The sequence below is a fragment of the Protomyctophum bolini genome, assembly GCF_963924005.1.
Source record: "Protomyctophum bolini genome assembly, chromosome: 21".
In the NCBI taxonomy this organism is placed as follows: domain Eukaryota; kingdom Metazoa; phylum Chordata; class Actinopteri; order Myctophiformes; family Myctophidae; genus Protomyctophum; species Protomyctophum bolini.
The window spans coordinates 28,945,858-28,959,428 of record NC_137882.1 but is presented as its reverse complement, the minus strand read 5'-3'; the positions used below and the strand labels follow the sequence as shown (position 1 = coordinate 28,959,428).

At 44.1% G+C, this 13,571-nt stretch overlaps 1 protein-coding gene across 1 annotated transcript in view; it reads left to right on the top strand.

The window, feature by feature from the left end:
• Positions 1-13,571, top strand: part of reck (reversion-inducing-cysteine-rich protein with kazal motifs) — a 99,445-nt gene that overhangs the window by 80,599 nt on the left and 5,275 nt on the right. The window contains exon 20 of the mRNA XM_080794150.1: positions 1,530-1,685. Coding sequence (XP_080650276.1) covers positions 1,530-1,685 — 156 coding nt within the window. The remainder of the gene's footprint in view (positions 1-1,529; positions 1,686-13,571) is intronic.

Genomic DNA, 13,571 nt, shown 5'->3' with positions numbered 1-13,571 from the left:
TTTGTGAAAAGAAAAAAATGTAAAATCTCCTGGCTAATTCATATGGTCTGTCATCTTTCATGAGTGCCTCCCTGCGGCAGAAGCTCGTCTGTCTGCGGACGTGTTCTTTTTTTTCCATTTCTTGGACGTGAATGATGTTGCATTATTCAACAAGCTAAAGTTCCGAACCGAGGCAATCTGATCGGTCGAAAAAATAGGCGCTCTCTCTCTCTCTCTCTCTACCCGTGCTCAACTGAGCATGACAGCACACCTAATCAATGAGCTGTACAAAAATGAGCTGTGCTGATCAGAAGGGGAGTCTCTGCAGAGCGCGGCTAAGTTGTCTAAAGCGCTGGTTTATCGGAACTGACTGAGTAAACGTATGCGGGACTATATCTCGGTCTTATCTTCTGCCTGCTTTGTGTCTCTCCATGGAATAAGTATACCGTAGCAATACTGCAATGGATGAGGCCCTAAACTTGAGAGCTACTTTCAAAAAGATCTACAACTGAAAAAATGTATTATACCATTGCTGAAAATAGTTTAAATTAGGTACCTGAGGGAGGCTTTGGAATATATAGCGGCGCACGGAATGGGAAATAGGAGGGGAGAAATGGAATAGGGTTTTATTTATCTTTTTCATTTGTAATGTTACCGACGTTTGTGCACAGCAACACTCTTGAAAAAAAATAAAATAATAATACAATACATTTACATTTAAATTAGATATTCTTTAGGGGCATATGTCATGTGATTTACAATGCACAGTCTTTGTAATCTGCATCTCACAATCTATACCCTTTGGGCACCCCCCTGCCCTAAAATTATGATCATGGGGAATTATTTGGGGTAGTTAATTCCCCCAGACCGCTAACCGGCACGCAGATAGCAAGCTGGGCGGCTGTGGCTCAGTATATGGTAGAGCAGGTCGTCCAACGACTCCTGGATCGGCGGTTCGAATCCCGGCTCCTCCTGTCCACATGTCGAAGTGTCCTTGGGCAACACACTGAACCCTACATTGCCTCCAATGAGTCGGTCGGTGTGAGCTCGCCACCGTTGGTGTGTGAATGTGGGAAGTGAGGACGCTGGCGTCGACTGTTCGCCGCTTCACCTCCCAATGTATGAATGAATGAACCGTTGTAAAGCGCTTTGAGCACTTGGAAAAGCGCTATGAAAATGCAATTCACAAAGATATACGCTACCAACCCACTCCGTCGGGGCACACACAAACAAACAAGCCCTAATACCACCAGTTTTACTGAAACATAATGCCTGCATGTTCTGATCATTTCCGCAATAATCCTAAAACTGGGTAATAGCAAAAAGAAACACCGGGCCACCACCGGATATATGTCTGGTACGTCAAGTGGCCAGTCCAGGCATGCTAAGATCACCACCACCATCATCATCGTCGTGATTCTGTGGATGTAACCTTAACTGTATATACTGTGTGTGTGCATGTGCGTGTGCGTGTGCGTGTGTGTGTGTGTGTGTGCGTGTGCGTGTGTGTGTGTGTGTGTGTGCACACACGTGTGTTTTTGCGTGATCAGTTGAACAGGAACCAGCCGGTGACGGTGCATGACGTGTTGGGGATCCTGCGTCTCCACGTGTCCGTGCCTCAGTGCGACGTCTTCGGTTACCTCAGCATCGACCACGAGCTGGTGGTCCTCATAGCGCCCGTGGACCACACGCCCACACCACTGCAGGTACGCACATACACACACACACACACACACACACACGTCACAATGCGACACATTGTGTTACATTGTCTATTTTCCACTAGTCCATGAAACACTTGGAACGTGTCTTTGGGTTAATTTAATAAGCCGTCTAATTTAATTCTAACGTGATCATATTATAGTGTCACTTAACACCGGGTGGGGGGGGGGGATAATACCAAACGAAAGTTAGACTGGAGTCTAACAGACTTCGATCTGTCTTTTCAATTTAAACTTCGGGGGAGAGAACAGGAGAAGAGCTAAATTGACATGGGAGTTACTTTGGGACGTTCCCGTCTTATTTCTCCCATTCATTTCCCCCCAGACAGAGTTGCTGTTTGATTTGAACGGCAGCACATTTAGCACACAATCCATCACCGGCCTTGTTATGTTGTAACAAGCTGCTGCGCTATAGCAGAAGCAGCAGGCAGGCCTCGGTTCCTCCAGAGCTTGTATACTGATGACAGTAGAGATTATAAGTTATCCCATTCTGACCGGGCACCCATTTTGGTGTTAGCATCATGTTATGCTTTAGCTATTGAAAAATAGCAGATCTACAAGCTCATATCGCGCCACCGAGTGGCGCGATACGAGCTTGTAGGTCTGCTATTTTAGAAAAATCGAACGACTGACATTTTTCTAGAATCTGATCTCAGGTCAGAATGGATTAATCAGACCAGTGTGTGTCCAGTGGAAACCTCGTATGAATCTGATCTCAGGTCAGAATGGGTTAAACTGCTACTTTACTTCTGCCTATATAAGCCCAACTTTGGGCGTATATACGCCACGAACAAGAGCTCTCCAGACATCCTGGTCCTGGGCCCTTTTTCTCCAGCTTGTCCCCCATGAGTGGCCAGATCTCAAGTACGGTATATTATACAGATGTCTGTTACAACAAGAGTATAGATTCTCAGTCAGCCGTGAATTGAAGCTTGTTTTTTGTCTGATTTCAGTCATTTGGATTACATAGAAGCTCAAAGCTCGGCATGTCTTCTATATGTCACGCAACTGCAGCTAAAATAGACAATCTAAAAGATCATCTATTTTCGGGTCTATTATACACTGCCAAATTATTATTATTAGTAGTATTTCACCCCCGTTCTCCCCTTGCCAGGCTTTTAAAGCGTCATTCTGTGACGTTCTGCACATTGGTTGGCAGTGTATGTATAGAACAGCAGGAACGATGTTATTATAGCCTTCATGGTTTCCAGCCATGATTCGCTGTGTTCCGTGGATTTGTTTTGTTGGGGGGGGGGCGCCCGCTGGCCTAGCGGACCAGGCAGGCATGCCACATAATGGGCACTGGCCTCACTCTGCGTTGTGTGTTCGAGTCCCGTTCATGACCACCCTTGCTGCATGTCTCCCCCCCCCGCCATCTCTCCCTCCCTCTCTCCTGTCTGTCTTCAACTGTCAATAAAGGCACAAAAGCAAATTGTTTTGTCAGTTCGCTATACTCAGTCTGGCCAGCCTCCTGTTTAACTCGTATTCCATGACGTCACCCGTTACATAGCCATGCAACGTTGTTGTTGCTGATACTTCCTTCATCAGTCAGCGCCACTCTGTCCATGCTTTTCTCACTGTTGGAAAAAAAGCAATGCGCCAGTTCGAGACTCGAGAGTAAACCTATATACGGTAAAAAGTAAACACTAGCTTGATTCAGTAGTCCACTATAAAAAAAAACCATCACACCCGTGTGAAGTGAGTGGTGCAACTCCGTGTGGGGGGGGGGGGGGGGGGGGGGGAGGAGTTCCATGAACGCACCCAGGGTGCCGGCCCGATTCCGGCGAGCCGCACCGCGTCCGGAACGGTTGAGAAATGACAGAGTCACCGTGTGGGGGTCCCTCTACTGTACCCTCTACTGTACTGTCACTGTACTGTACTGGCACACCCGGTATCACCATACAGTTAATATGTGCGTGTGTGTTTGTGTGTGTGTGTGTGTTAGGTTGCGCACAGGTGGTGAAAAACAACTGTGCTAATTTTGTGCTATTTTGTACCCACCCACACACATAGCTCCGTAAGGGAGTGGTTGCACCACTCAAAAAGATAACTGCCGGCTAATAGTATAAATTAGGCAACTAGTCAACTAGTAAAAATCACTAGAAGTGAAAGCCCTACTACCTTACACATATATTGTATAACTTTAAACTTTCAATTCGAGTTAGTGAAACTTATGGAGAAGTAAGAGAAGAGGTCAGCTTGACGTGGGCGTCCACATTGACACCTGTTCCTTGCGTCCCCGTTGGGCTAGCATTGATCTCATGAGTGTGAAGACAGCTCATTTAGCTCATTCATCTACGTGCTCGTTATGTTGTAATGAGCGACAAACAGAGGCAAAGTACATCCACAGCTGGTGAAATAACGACCTACGCACGCATCCATCTACAATGAGCAATTCAGTATACACCCACACACGCGCGCACACGCACACACACGCACACACACACGCACGCACACACACACACACACACACACACACACACACACACACACCGCGTTCACCTCTCTAACAAATCCTGCAGTTGAACAGTAGTTTAGTCATTTAGCGCCCTTGTCATTGTGGAAATGAATATTCATGTTTTTATTTTTATTTTTTCTGTCATAACAATAAACTCAGGGGGAGGATAGATTGTCCTCCCGTGTCCTTACACACACACACACACACACACACACACGTAGGCACGCACGCACGCACGCACACACACACGCACACAAGAGCCCTGCAAGCCCGCCAAAATCCGACCACGGCCCAGCCGTGGCGTTATTTTAATTTTGCGTAGTTAATTTCACCCAGACTGGACTTGCTTCTGCAGCCCAGCAGCATATGCTCCTCTCCGTGCACACGCACACACACACACACACACACACACACACACACACACACACACACACACACACACACTAATCTGGTATTAAAATTATTTTTAACAGACATCGTGTTACATCAAAATTCTTTCTCTGTCTCTCTTTTTTTCATAACCCGCCCGTTCCGCCGCGCGACTCGCCCGCCCCGTGGCCCTCGAAAACAAAAAATAGGAAAAAAAAGAGGCAATTTGAAGGGCATACTATCTGTCTCGAGAACCGGATCACTTCACTCGTTCGGGGTCATGTTGCTGCACTGCAGCAGTGTATAGTATCTCCGCTCCAAATGAATTCATCTCATGTGCTCATTTTAGTTTGGATTGTGTGCGCGGCGGCAGTATACCGCACAGCCAAAATAGCCATCTGCTATATAATTATTCTGTGTGTGCGCACTGAGCGCCGCGCTCAATTAAGAAAGATTTGGTGCAGCTGATGACGGTTCAGGTTCAGAGCCTCAGAACGAGTACAGGGAGGGCACTTATTTTCTACAATGGTCAAAAAGGCAGTGGCTAAAGCGCCCTTTCATAAGCAACACAATGGATGAACAACAGAACAACAAGCTGATGGTTTCAGCAGCAGGAGGAGTAGACAGTATATAGACACAGGAGAGCATGAGGTACCGGAATGCTTTTTTTTCTCCTTTTTTGGGAGATTTAATTATTGGCACGCCCGCCGTGCCATAATTGCGCTGAAAACCTTGACCCGTCCACCCGCCCACCTGCGAGCAACAGGCCGGCGCATCACTAACGTGCACACAAACACACACACACACACACACACACACACACACCTCAGATATGTGGTTAGGCTCGTATTTAGGAGCAAATGTAACCCCCCCCCCCTGTGTTTTTCTCCCAATTGAGCCGTGTCGCCCATTCTTGAATACTTTAGTGTAATTGTTGTTGCTGCTGTTGTTCATCCTTATATTCCCTACATCAGTGGTTCCCAAAGTGTGGTCCGGGGACCCCCCAGGGGTCCTGGAGGGAGTTCCAGGGGGTTCCCTATATAGCTGAATGATAGTTTGGAACCAAATGGACCCCTTATGGGTCTGTAACTCTGAGAGTGTTCCATTTGTACACTCTCAGAGTTAAATTAACATTGAATTCATACAATACAAATTGTGGGTCCCAGAAATGCCATCAAATGGGGGTCCGTAGCCTATTGCATTATCAAACGGAGAGTCCTTGAAGTTAAAATGGTTGAGAATCACTGCCAGAGCCGTACGAATGTTCTCTTATGGGGGACCCTGGCATATCTTTTCAAATGAAGGGTCTAATTAGTGTCAATTTGGGGGTCCTTGAGACCTTGACATGAAGAAGTTTGGGAACCACTGAACGGGAGGCATAATCTTCCATTCTTACCTCACGCTGGTCTCGCTAAAGTCTCTCTAGAAGCGTTTATATTCCAAATGAGAGGCATGCTGAAGTCAGAAATGAAGACAGACCCATTGTCCTTTTCGTCAGAACCATGGAGAGCTCCCTAGATTAGGAGATACGAGCCATTCTTTCTGAGCCGCAAACAAGGAAGTGAACGGCAGTTTGCATGCGTGAATCAACAAGGAGTAAAAAATAATTTATATCGATAAAAACGACCAAAGGACGCCTACATGTATGTACACGTCTTTAGCACCCCATGGTTTTGATATAAAAGACGCGTATACACGTCCTTAAAATGGTGTCGTCGTCTGTCGTAGGACAGAGCCACGCATTGCGCGCCACCATTGCCATTGGAAATTTGGAATGCATTGGGCCTCAATTTCCCAGAAGCCTTAGCAAGCCAGTGCATGCGACGGTTCTTTCCTCCGTTGACGTCATCCGAACGTGTCACCTGTCACACTATCACACAACATGTATTAAAAACGCCAGTTAAACAATGAAAACGTAACTCTGTTACTGTTCTACAGTACATCAACTGACTCGTGTTAAGGGTTAAAGATCTCAGTCGCCATGTGAGTGGTTCCAGTCATTTGGATTGCATTATAGAACTCATGCATGTCACGTGTCTATTTTTACTAAAAATAAATTACTTTTTGTGCATGAATAAAGTTTCATAGTGCTACTTTAAAGGGATATAGTTCACCCCTCTCTCTCTCTCTCTCTCTCTCTCCCATTATTTCCTGAGGCTGTCAGATCATTGATTGTACAGGTCAGCACAAATGGAGACATTTGTTGAACTTGTGTTCTGTCTGCGGAGACAGTCGGGCCCTCTCTGACGCTGGCATCAGCTCCGTACGAAAGGATTTAGCCTGCAGGCTAAATCCTTTCGTACAGAGTCGTCCGATAAATGTGCGTCGCGAGTTCGAGTCCCGATCCTGCCCCTCTCTCTCTCTCTCTCTCTCTCTCTCTCTCTCTCTCTTTCCCCCTGTTTCATATCTCTCTCCGCTGCTGTGTACTATGAATAAAGGCAAGAAAACAGCAGATCTACAAGCTCACAACGCATTGCATCGCTATTTTCCAAAATGGCCAAAATGCATAATTATTATAATAACGGGGCTGAAGTGGTTAGTGTATGTTTTGTAATAATATTCCAAATCTAAATGTAACTAGTAAACTAAAGTTCTTTTCAAATAGTTGTTGTGGAGTAAAAAAGTTTAATATTTGTAGTGATGTAGATTTAAAAGTAGTGAATATTATACATATTGGATACAGTGCTTGAGGAACTGTACTTAGTTATTCACACGACTGCCTAGAAAGAAGGCTCCCAGTAACTTCTAACAATCGTCGCAATTCGCAGACGGTCTGGCAAAAAATCGTATCCTAGTCTTGTATTCCAATTGAGATGAGATGGATTGATCTCGGCTAGAGAACTCTCGTTGTTCTGGTTGAATTTCATTCCAGATCACACGAGGAGAGTCAATGGGAAATTATTCTCTCTCTTTATTAGCGTTCTTTTCCGCAATCCACGCCTCAACGCCCAGACGGACAGGGCTTTATATCTTTACATATCAATTTCACCACTTTTGCAGTGAAGTATTATTTTATACAAGAATCGATTTCATGCATGGGGGGAGGCCTTAGAGATGAGGGAAAAAACGATGTTGTGTTTGGTCCTATAACATAATAAACTAAAGCACTTTTTGGTGTATTTGAAACGGGACTAGTCAGACGTGCATGTATCCGCGGTGGCGAAGGTCATTTCCCCGCTAGGCCACAAAACATGTCCCCTACAAGGACCTCAAATATAAAGCGGCCCCCGGCCGCTGCATGGCCGTGAGCGAGAATATTAATTGACTTTTATAAAGTCCCCAATCCATCCATCCATCCGTCCCCAAAAAGACTTCATTCAGCTCATGAAAGTGGTTCTCGACCCTGACAACGCTACATGTTGCTGACGGGTTGTTCTGCTGGTACAGAATCCGTCTCTTGAGGGATCGGCGGTAGACGATTATCATAGTATACTCGGAGGCCAGTCTATGACCTCGGTGCTACGTTGTCACATTGAGACATCACTGTTGTGATATACAACAGGTGTGTACTGAGAAGTGATACTGGTACGTGAATAGGAAATGTACGCGGCCTTCAGCGTGCTCTAACACAGCCCTAAAGTATGTTACAGTTCAGACAGTGCATACATGTAAGTACATTGCCTATTCACGTACCAGTACCACTTCTCAGTATACACACCTGTTGTATATCACAACAATCACTATTCGGGGGCGTCGGTGGCTCAGGGGTATAGGGTGGGCTGGTTGGAGTGGAGCGCCTTGGATTAAAGGCGCTATATAAATGCACCTTTTTATCTCGTCGTCTCCAAATATGGGCATACAGGGGGCACGGACATTTTGAACGGCACATATAGAGATCTCTGTGTATATGGGCATGAAAGGGACTCAGAGACGGACGGACACACACTCGCAGACAGAGAGATCCTGTATCTGTGACACACGCACGCACGCACGCGCGCACACACACACACACACACACACACACACACACACACACACACACACACACACACACACACACACACACATTCTCATAGATAGATGACTGTGAATACATTTGACATTTCATTTCATTTGATGGCAGCAGATGTAAAATATGTATGCAATGTCACAGTCATATATATATATTGCATTCACAGTTAGGTCTCTGAGGTACTCTGCCTTATGTTTGATATAATTTTATATAATGGATAATGCAGACTATATATGTATAGTATGTGCAGTATAGCCTGGTTTCACAGTCTGACAATCAGGCTATATTAACGGCACATTATGCAATTAGCTTGTCTGGAACATTATCAATTATCACGCACTGTCTGACACCTAATTGAAGCATACTACACAACTAATTGAAGCATAGAAAAAAGAAAGAAAAGAAGGCATCAAAGTATACCATTAGCAGAGACAATTATGTAAGAATATGTCTATTGCAGTGCAGGTTTTCAACCTTTTCCATATCAAGGTCCCCATTCTTTTTTTAATGGTACTTTCCGTCTGAAAGTAAGCAACCTCACGACCTCCCCAGCACATTTTATTCTGTAAATTACTTTGTGTACTAAAGAATAATGTTAAAAAAAGCCTTTTCCCCTAGACCTGTCAGGAACACTGAACATTACACCATCATGCGTCACAATTTGTTTAAACCGTGTCAAAAGAGTATTGGTTGAAACTAACCCATTAGACCGTACGCATTACCATTCTATTTGAGCCATGTGAGTCAACGCACCGTTGGGTGGAAGGGTTCACGCGCACACTGCGCTGAATCATAAGGCAATACAGCTAGACAAGGCTGACGGAGAGACAGAGAAAGCCAGCGACTTTGAAGGTATTTGCCCTGAGGATGTGTTGAGGAAGCCGGGAGCTCATTCTTAAGACTATCTATATTTCATTGAATGACTGAGGCCTTTGGACAAAACAAAATAAGTCATGTTTTTCTCTCTGCCTGTCGGATGCATTCTATACCTCTCTTCCTTTTTTTCCCTTTGCGTTCTTGCTCGACTCGGTCACTCGTTCAACGTCTCTCTTTCCAGTATGACCTCCTCATTAGAAGACGGAGACGCAACGACACTGGTATCCTTCATTTGTCCTTCATCCTTCAAAGTTACTGCTTGGTTAATGTGAATGTTCTAGCAATAAACAAGCGCAATTGACACTTAATTGCCCTGCTCAGTCCTATCTCCCTAACGGTAATTATCCATGTGGCAGCTGTGCCCAATAATGCCACAATAGAAATAAAACACAAGCAATTTATCATCATCCGTCCTCTGGGCAGAAATATCAAATTAAAGGTGTCATTTCATGCGCCTTCGCACACACAGTTTATTAGTTACGTTGTCCCTGTGGCCTGACCACTAGGAAACTTAAAGATGGAGTGCCACGATCTTTTCCACCCTAAAACATGATCATCAGGTATCATCATACTGTAATTCAGTCAATGTCTGTCTGTCTGAGTGTGTGTGTGTCTGTCAGAAACAGCGTGTTATCTCATCATGCTTTTATGTGGACACGCCCACCTGTTCATTAAGTATGCCTTATTTGCCTGGTGGGTGGTGATCCACCTGAACTGAAGCCGGGGTTAGGGGAGGGGCTGATAGTGTTGTGTCAATATGTTACTGTTCATTTCATTGGCCCGTTTGACTGTCAAGGGTTCAGCCTCCAGGAAGAAACCCTAAATACAAAGTTAATACACCATTGCACATAAAAACGACTCCAGGGTGTCTAATGAAGTACTGTCACCTCAAAACTGGAAAAGTACAAAATAATTATTTAAACAACAAATCAGTGAACATAAAAGCACTATCCGCAGAAATGACAAGGATTATCCTGTAAGAAACATGACATCTCATCTCTGCGTTTTTGTTGGCATCGAGTCAGTTCCTCTGCCACCTCGAGGCTTTTAAAGAGACGTGAGGCATTGTTTTTTGGGATCTCCACTAAATACTTTCGCCCCTAAATGGTTTAAATGACGAATTATTATTGAATGGTGATGGTGTGATATTTTAAGATTATTTGTGTCTCCTTGTGATACTGTTTGCTATGCTGTTATGTCCTGTTGTTTATTTATTCTAACTCAACAGCCGAATTTTTTATTATTATATGGGCCGCTCCTGATGTCCCCATAGAGGTCAGACCCATATGCCTATTTGGTCTAGGCCTATAGACAACTTGTAGTGTCTGTAACTGCACTTTAATACATTTTGGCCTGACCTCAAAATTTTAAGAATGTCTTCTAAACTGAAATAAATATTTTCACGATTTTTCAAAAATAGCAGACCTACAAGCTCATAGCGCGCCACAGAGTGGCGTGCTACGAGCTTGTAGATCTGCTATTTTTCAATAGCATAATGATAGCATAATGTTTAAAACACCAAAAGGGGTTCCCGCCCCAAAAATGGGTTAAACTGTAAAGTGTCTTTTTCCGTGCCCCAGTCCCTTTATATCTACAGTACATACTTATTTATAATTAACATTTTTGTATTTTCTATATATTCTGTTATTGACTGCTGTAAATGTATTTTTGTGTCATATTATTTTTACTGTGGACTCATAAGATACTAAACGTTTGCCCCTACCTGTATACAGGGCTCTATGGGTTGTGCCCTCTCCATGGCAACAGACTGGAGTGTGCCTCTGATTGGTCCTCTATATAACCATCACCGGTTGCTTGTTGTATAAACCAGAGACCTGATGAAGGTCGTTTTTAGGCCAAAACGTCGTCGTCTGAATGAAACTATACTGCTCTATAAGTGAAGACGGTGTGTGTGGACCCTTTTCTTCTCACGATTCGCATTCGGTTGCTGCCGGCTCCGACGCACCTGTCCTTGTATAGGTGTGCACAAGGCCTTTTTCGCTACAAAGGTTACTGCTGCTGCTGCTGAAATCAATGTAAATACAATTATTGAATCATTTATGAAGCTATTTATATAAATATATCTAGAGAATGGATTGAGGAGCGATAGCCCCCCCCCCCAACTGTGCGTGCGTGAGTGCGTGCGTGTGCGCGTGCGTAAGCAGTGAGCAGCAGGTTACGTGCATATCAAGGTTATCATAGTTTAGGATTTTATTCTAGTTTTAGTTTTTTATTGAGTTCGTTTTTAGAGTTTTTAGAGCAGATTTGCTGGTTATTATTGTTAACCACTAAGGGCATTGTGTCTATAGTTCGTTTTATTTTATTTTTTAAATACACAATAGGCTACACAGTGTCAGAAAAAAAGGGAAAGGTAGGGAAAGGGGAAGGTAGTTTATCTGCAGCTGCTGTGTTATATCAAGATTCATTATTTATTGTCAATCACTTCAGTTGAGATCAGGGGCGGACACACTGAATGCTTTGTATTAACCCATTTAGACTGACAGTTTTCTGAAAATCCTACTGTATGTTTCTTTGTCAGTCGTTCTCAAACATTTTCATGTCAAGGACCCCCAAAAATATAATGTAATTGGCCGCCGACCCCCATCTGAAAATATGTTGTTCCAGGGACTCCCCAGAAGCAAAGATTTGAGTTAAAGATGTTCGCTGTGAAAGAATATATATTCAAAGATTTGCAAAACAGCAGATTTACAAGCTTGTAGCGCGGCACTCGGTGTCACGCTATGAGCTTGTACATCTGCTATTTTTCAATAGCTAAAGTACGACATAATGCTTGAAACACCAAAAGGGGTTCCCGCCCAGATTTGGTTAAAGTCTGGATTCCTCCCTCCAAAGCATCAGGTGAAAAGTCAGACAAACCGACTCTCTGATAATCCATTATTCACGAGTCACAACGGACTCCCAATACGAGAGAGAGAGAGACAGCGAAACAGACAAAAGAAGAAGGCTGCTGAACAAAGCGAGAGGTAGAACTAAAGGAATGGAGGAAGGCTAAATAAATAATACAGTGAGTGGAGACTAGAGTTGCAACGAAAAAATGACTACCTTTTATCGCTGACGTGAAATGAAATGAAAACGAAATAAATAAATGAAGCGATGATGACTAAAACTATAAGCCTAAATAATATTGACAATTTTGCCAACAACAACTAAAACTAGACTCGGATGTCAGAAGAGAATCCAGTAGAACTAAAAGACACGTCGTTTTATGTCTGGTTGCGCTCGGGTGTTAATTGTTGCGCTCTGAAAATAGCAGATCCACATGAAGCTCATGTGTGAGCTTGTAGAACAGCTATTAGATCTGCTATTTTCATCAGGCAAAATATGTTTTATCACAGCGCATGGCAACCTTTTCCACCGGGGCTGAACCAGTTCCGTTCCTTTTTTCCCCCGCCTAATTTTGAACCAGATTTGATCTGATCTGAAATTGGAACTGGAACTGGAACCTTCTTGTGCTGAAGGTCGACCCAAAGTGCTCGTGTCACTATTCAGTATGGAAGATGCAGATTATTATGTACGATCGCCATCGGGTTACACCTCGGACGGGGCCGAGTCGGGCTCTACCAAACTTCGCGACGCTCGTCACGGCGACTCGCGACCCTAGCGGCCCCGCTCGGTGGCGTCTCCCGTGGTTCAAGTTCGGTAGAGACGGCGCCCCTCCGTCATTGTCTATGGGGAGGATTTCAGTGTAATACAGTATGTACGTATTTTGGGATTTTCTAGACGTGTATGTACGGAATTGCAATCCGTGATTTCACCGTGTTTGGTTCTACAACTGGTTCCGTTCATATCCTATATAACACCCAGTCTCACACAAAGTTATTTTGGTGGAAAAGGAGCGTGTGTGTGTGTGTGTGTGTGTGTGTGTGTGTGTGTGTGTGTGTGTCTGTGTGTGTGTGTGTGTGTGTGTGTGAGAGAGTTATTTCATTGTGTGTACTATATTTGAAGGACATTTTCTTGATTACACATTTTGTGCAGCTTAGAGTCTAGCTGTGTTAATAGAGCCAATTAAGAATTCAACCTATTGGAGCAGAAGCCAGCAAGCCAGTTAATTCAGTGTGCATTATCAGCAGCTGTGTCCAGCAGGTTTTTAGTTAGTTCAGAGCTGGAAGCCTGAGAGCAGCTACAGCTTTTTGACCCACTTTGGAGAATACTAACCCACGTTGGAATTATTAAGCCACTTCAGAAACCATATTAG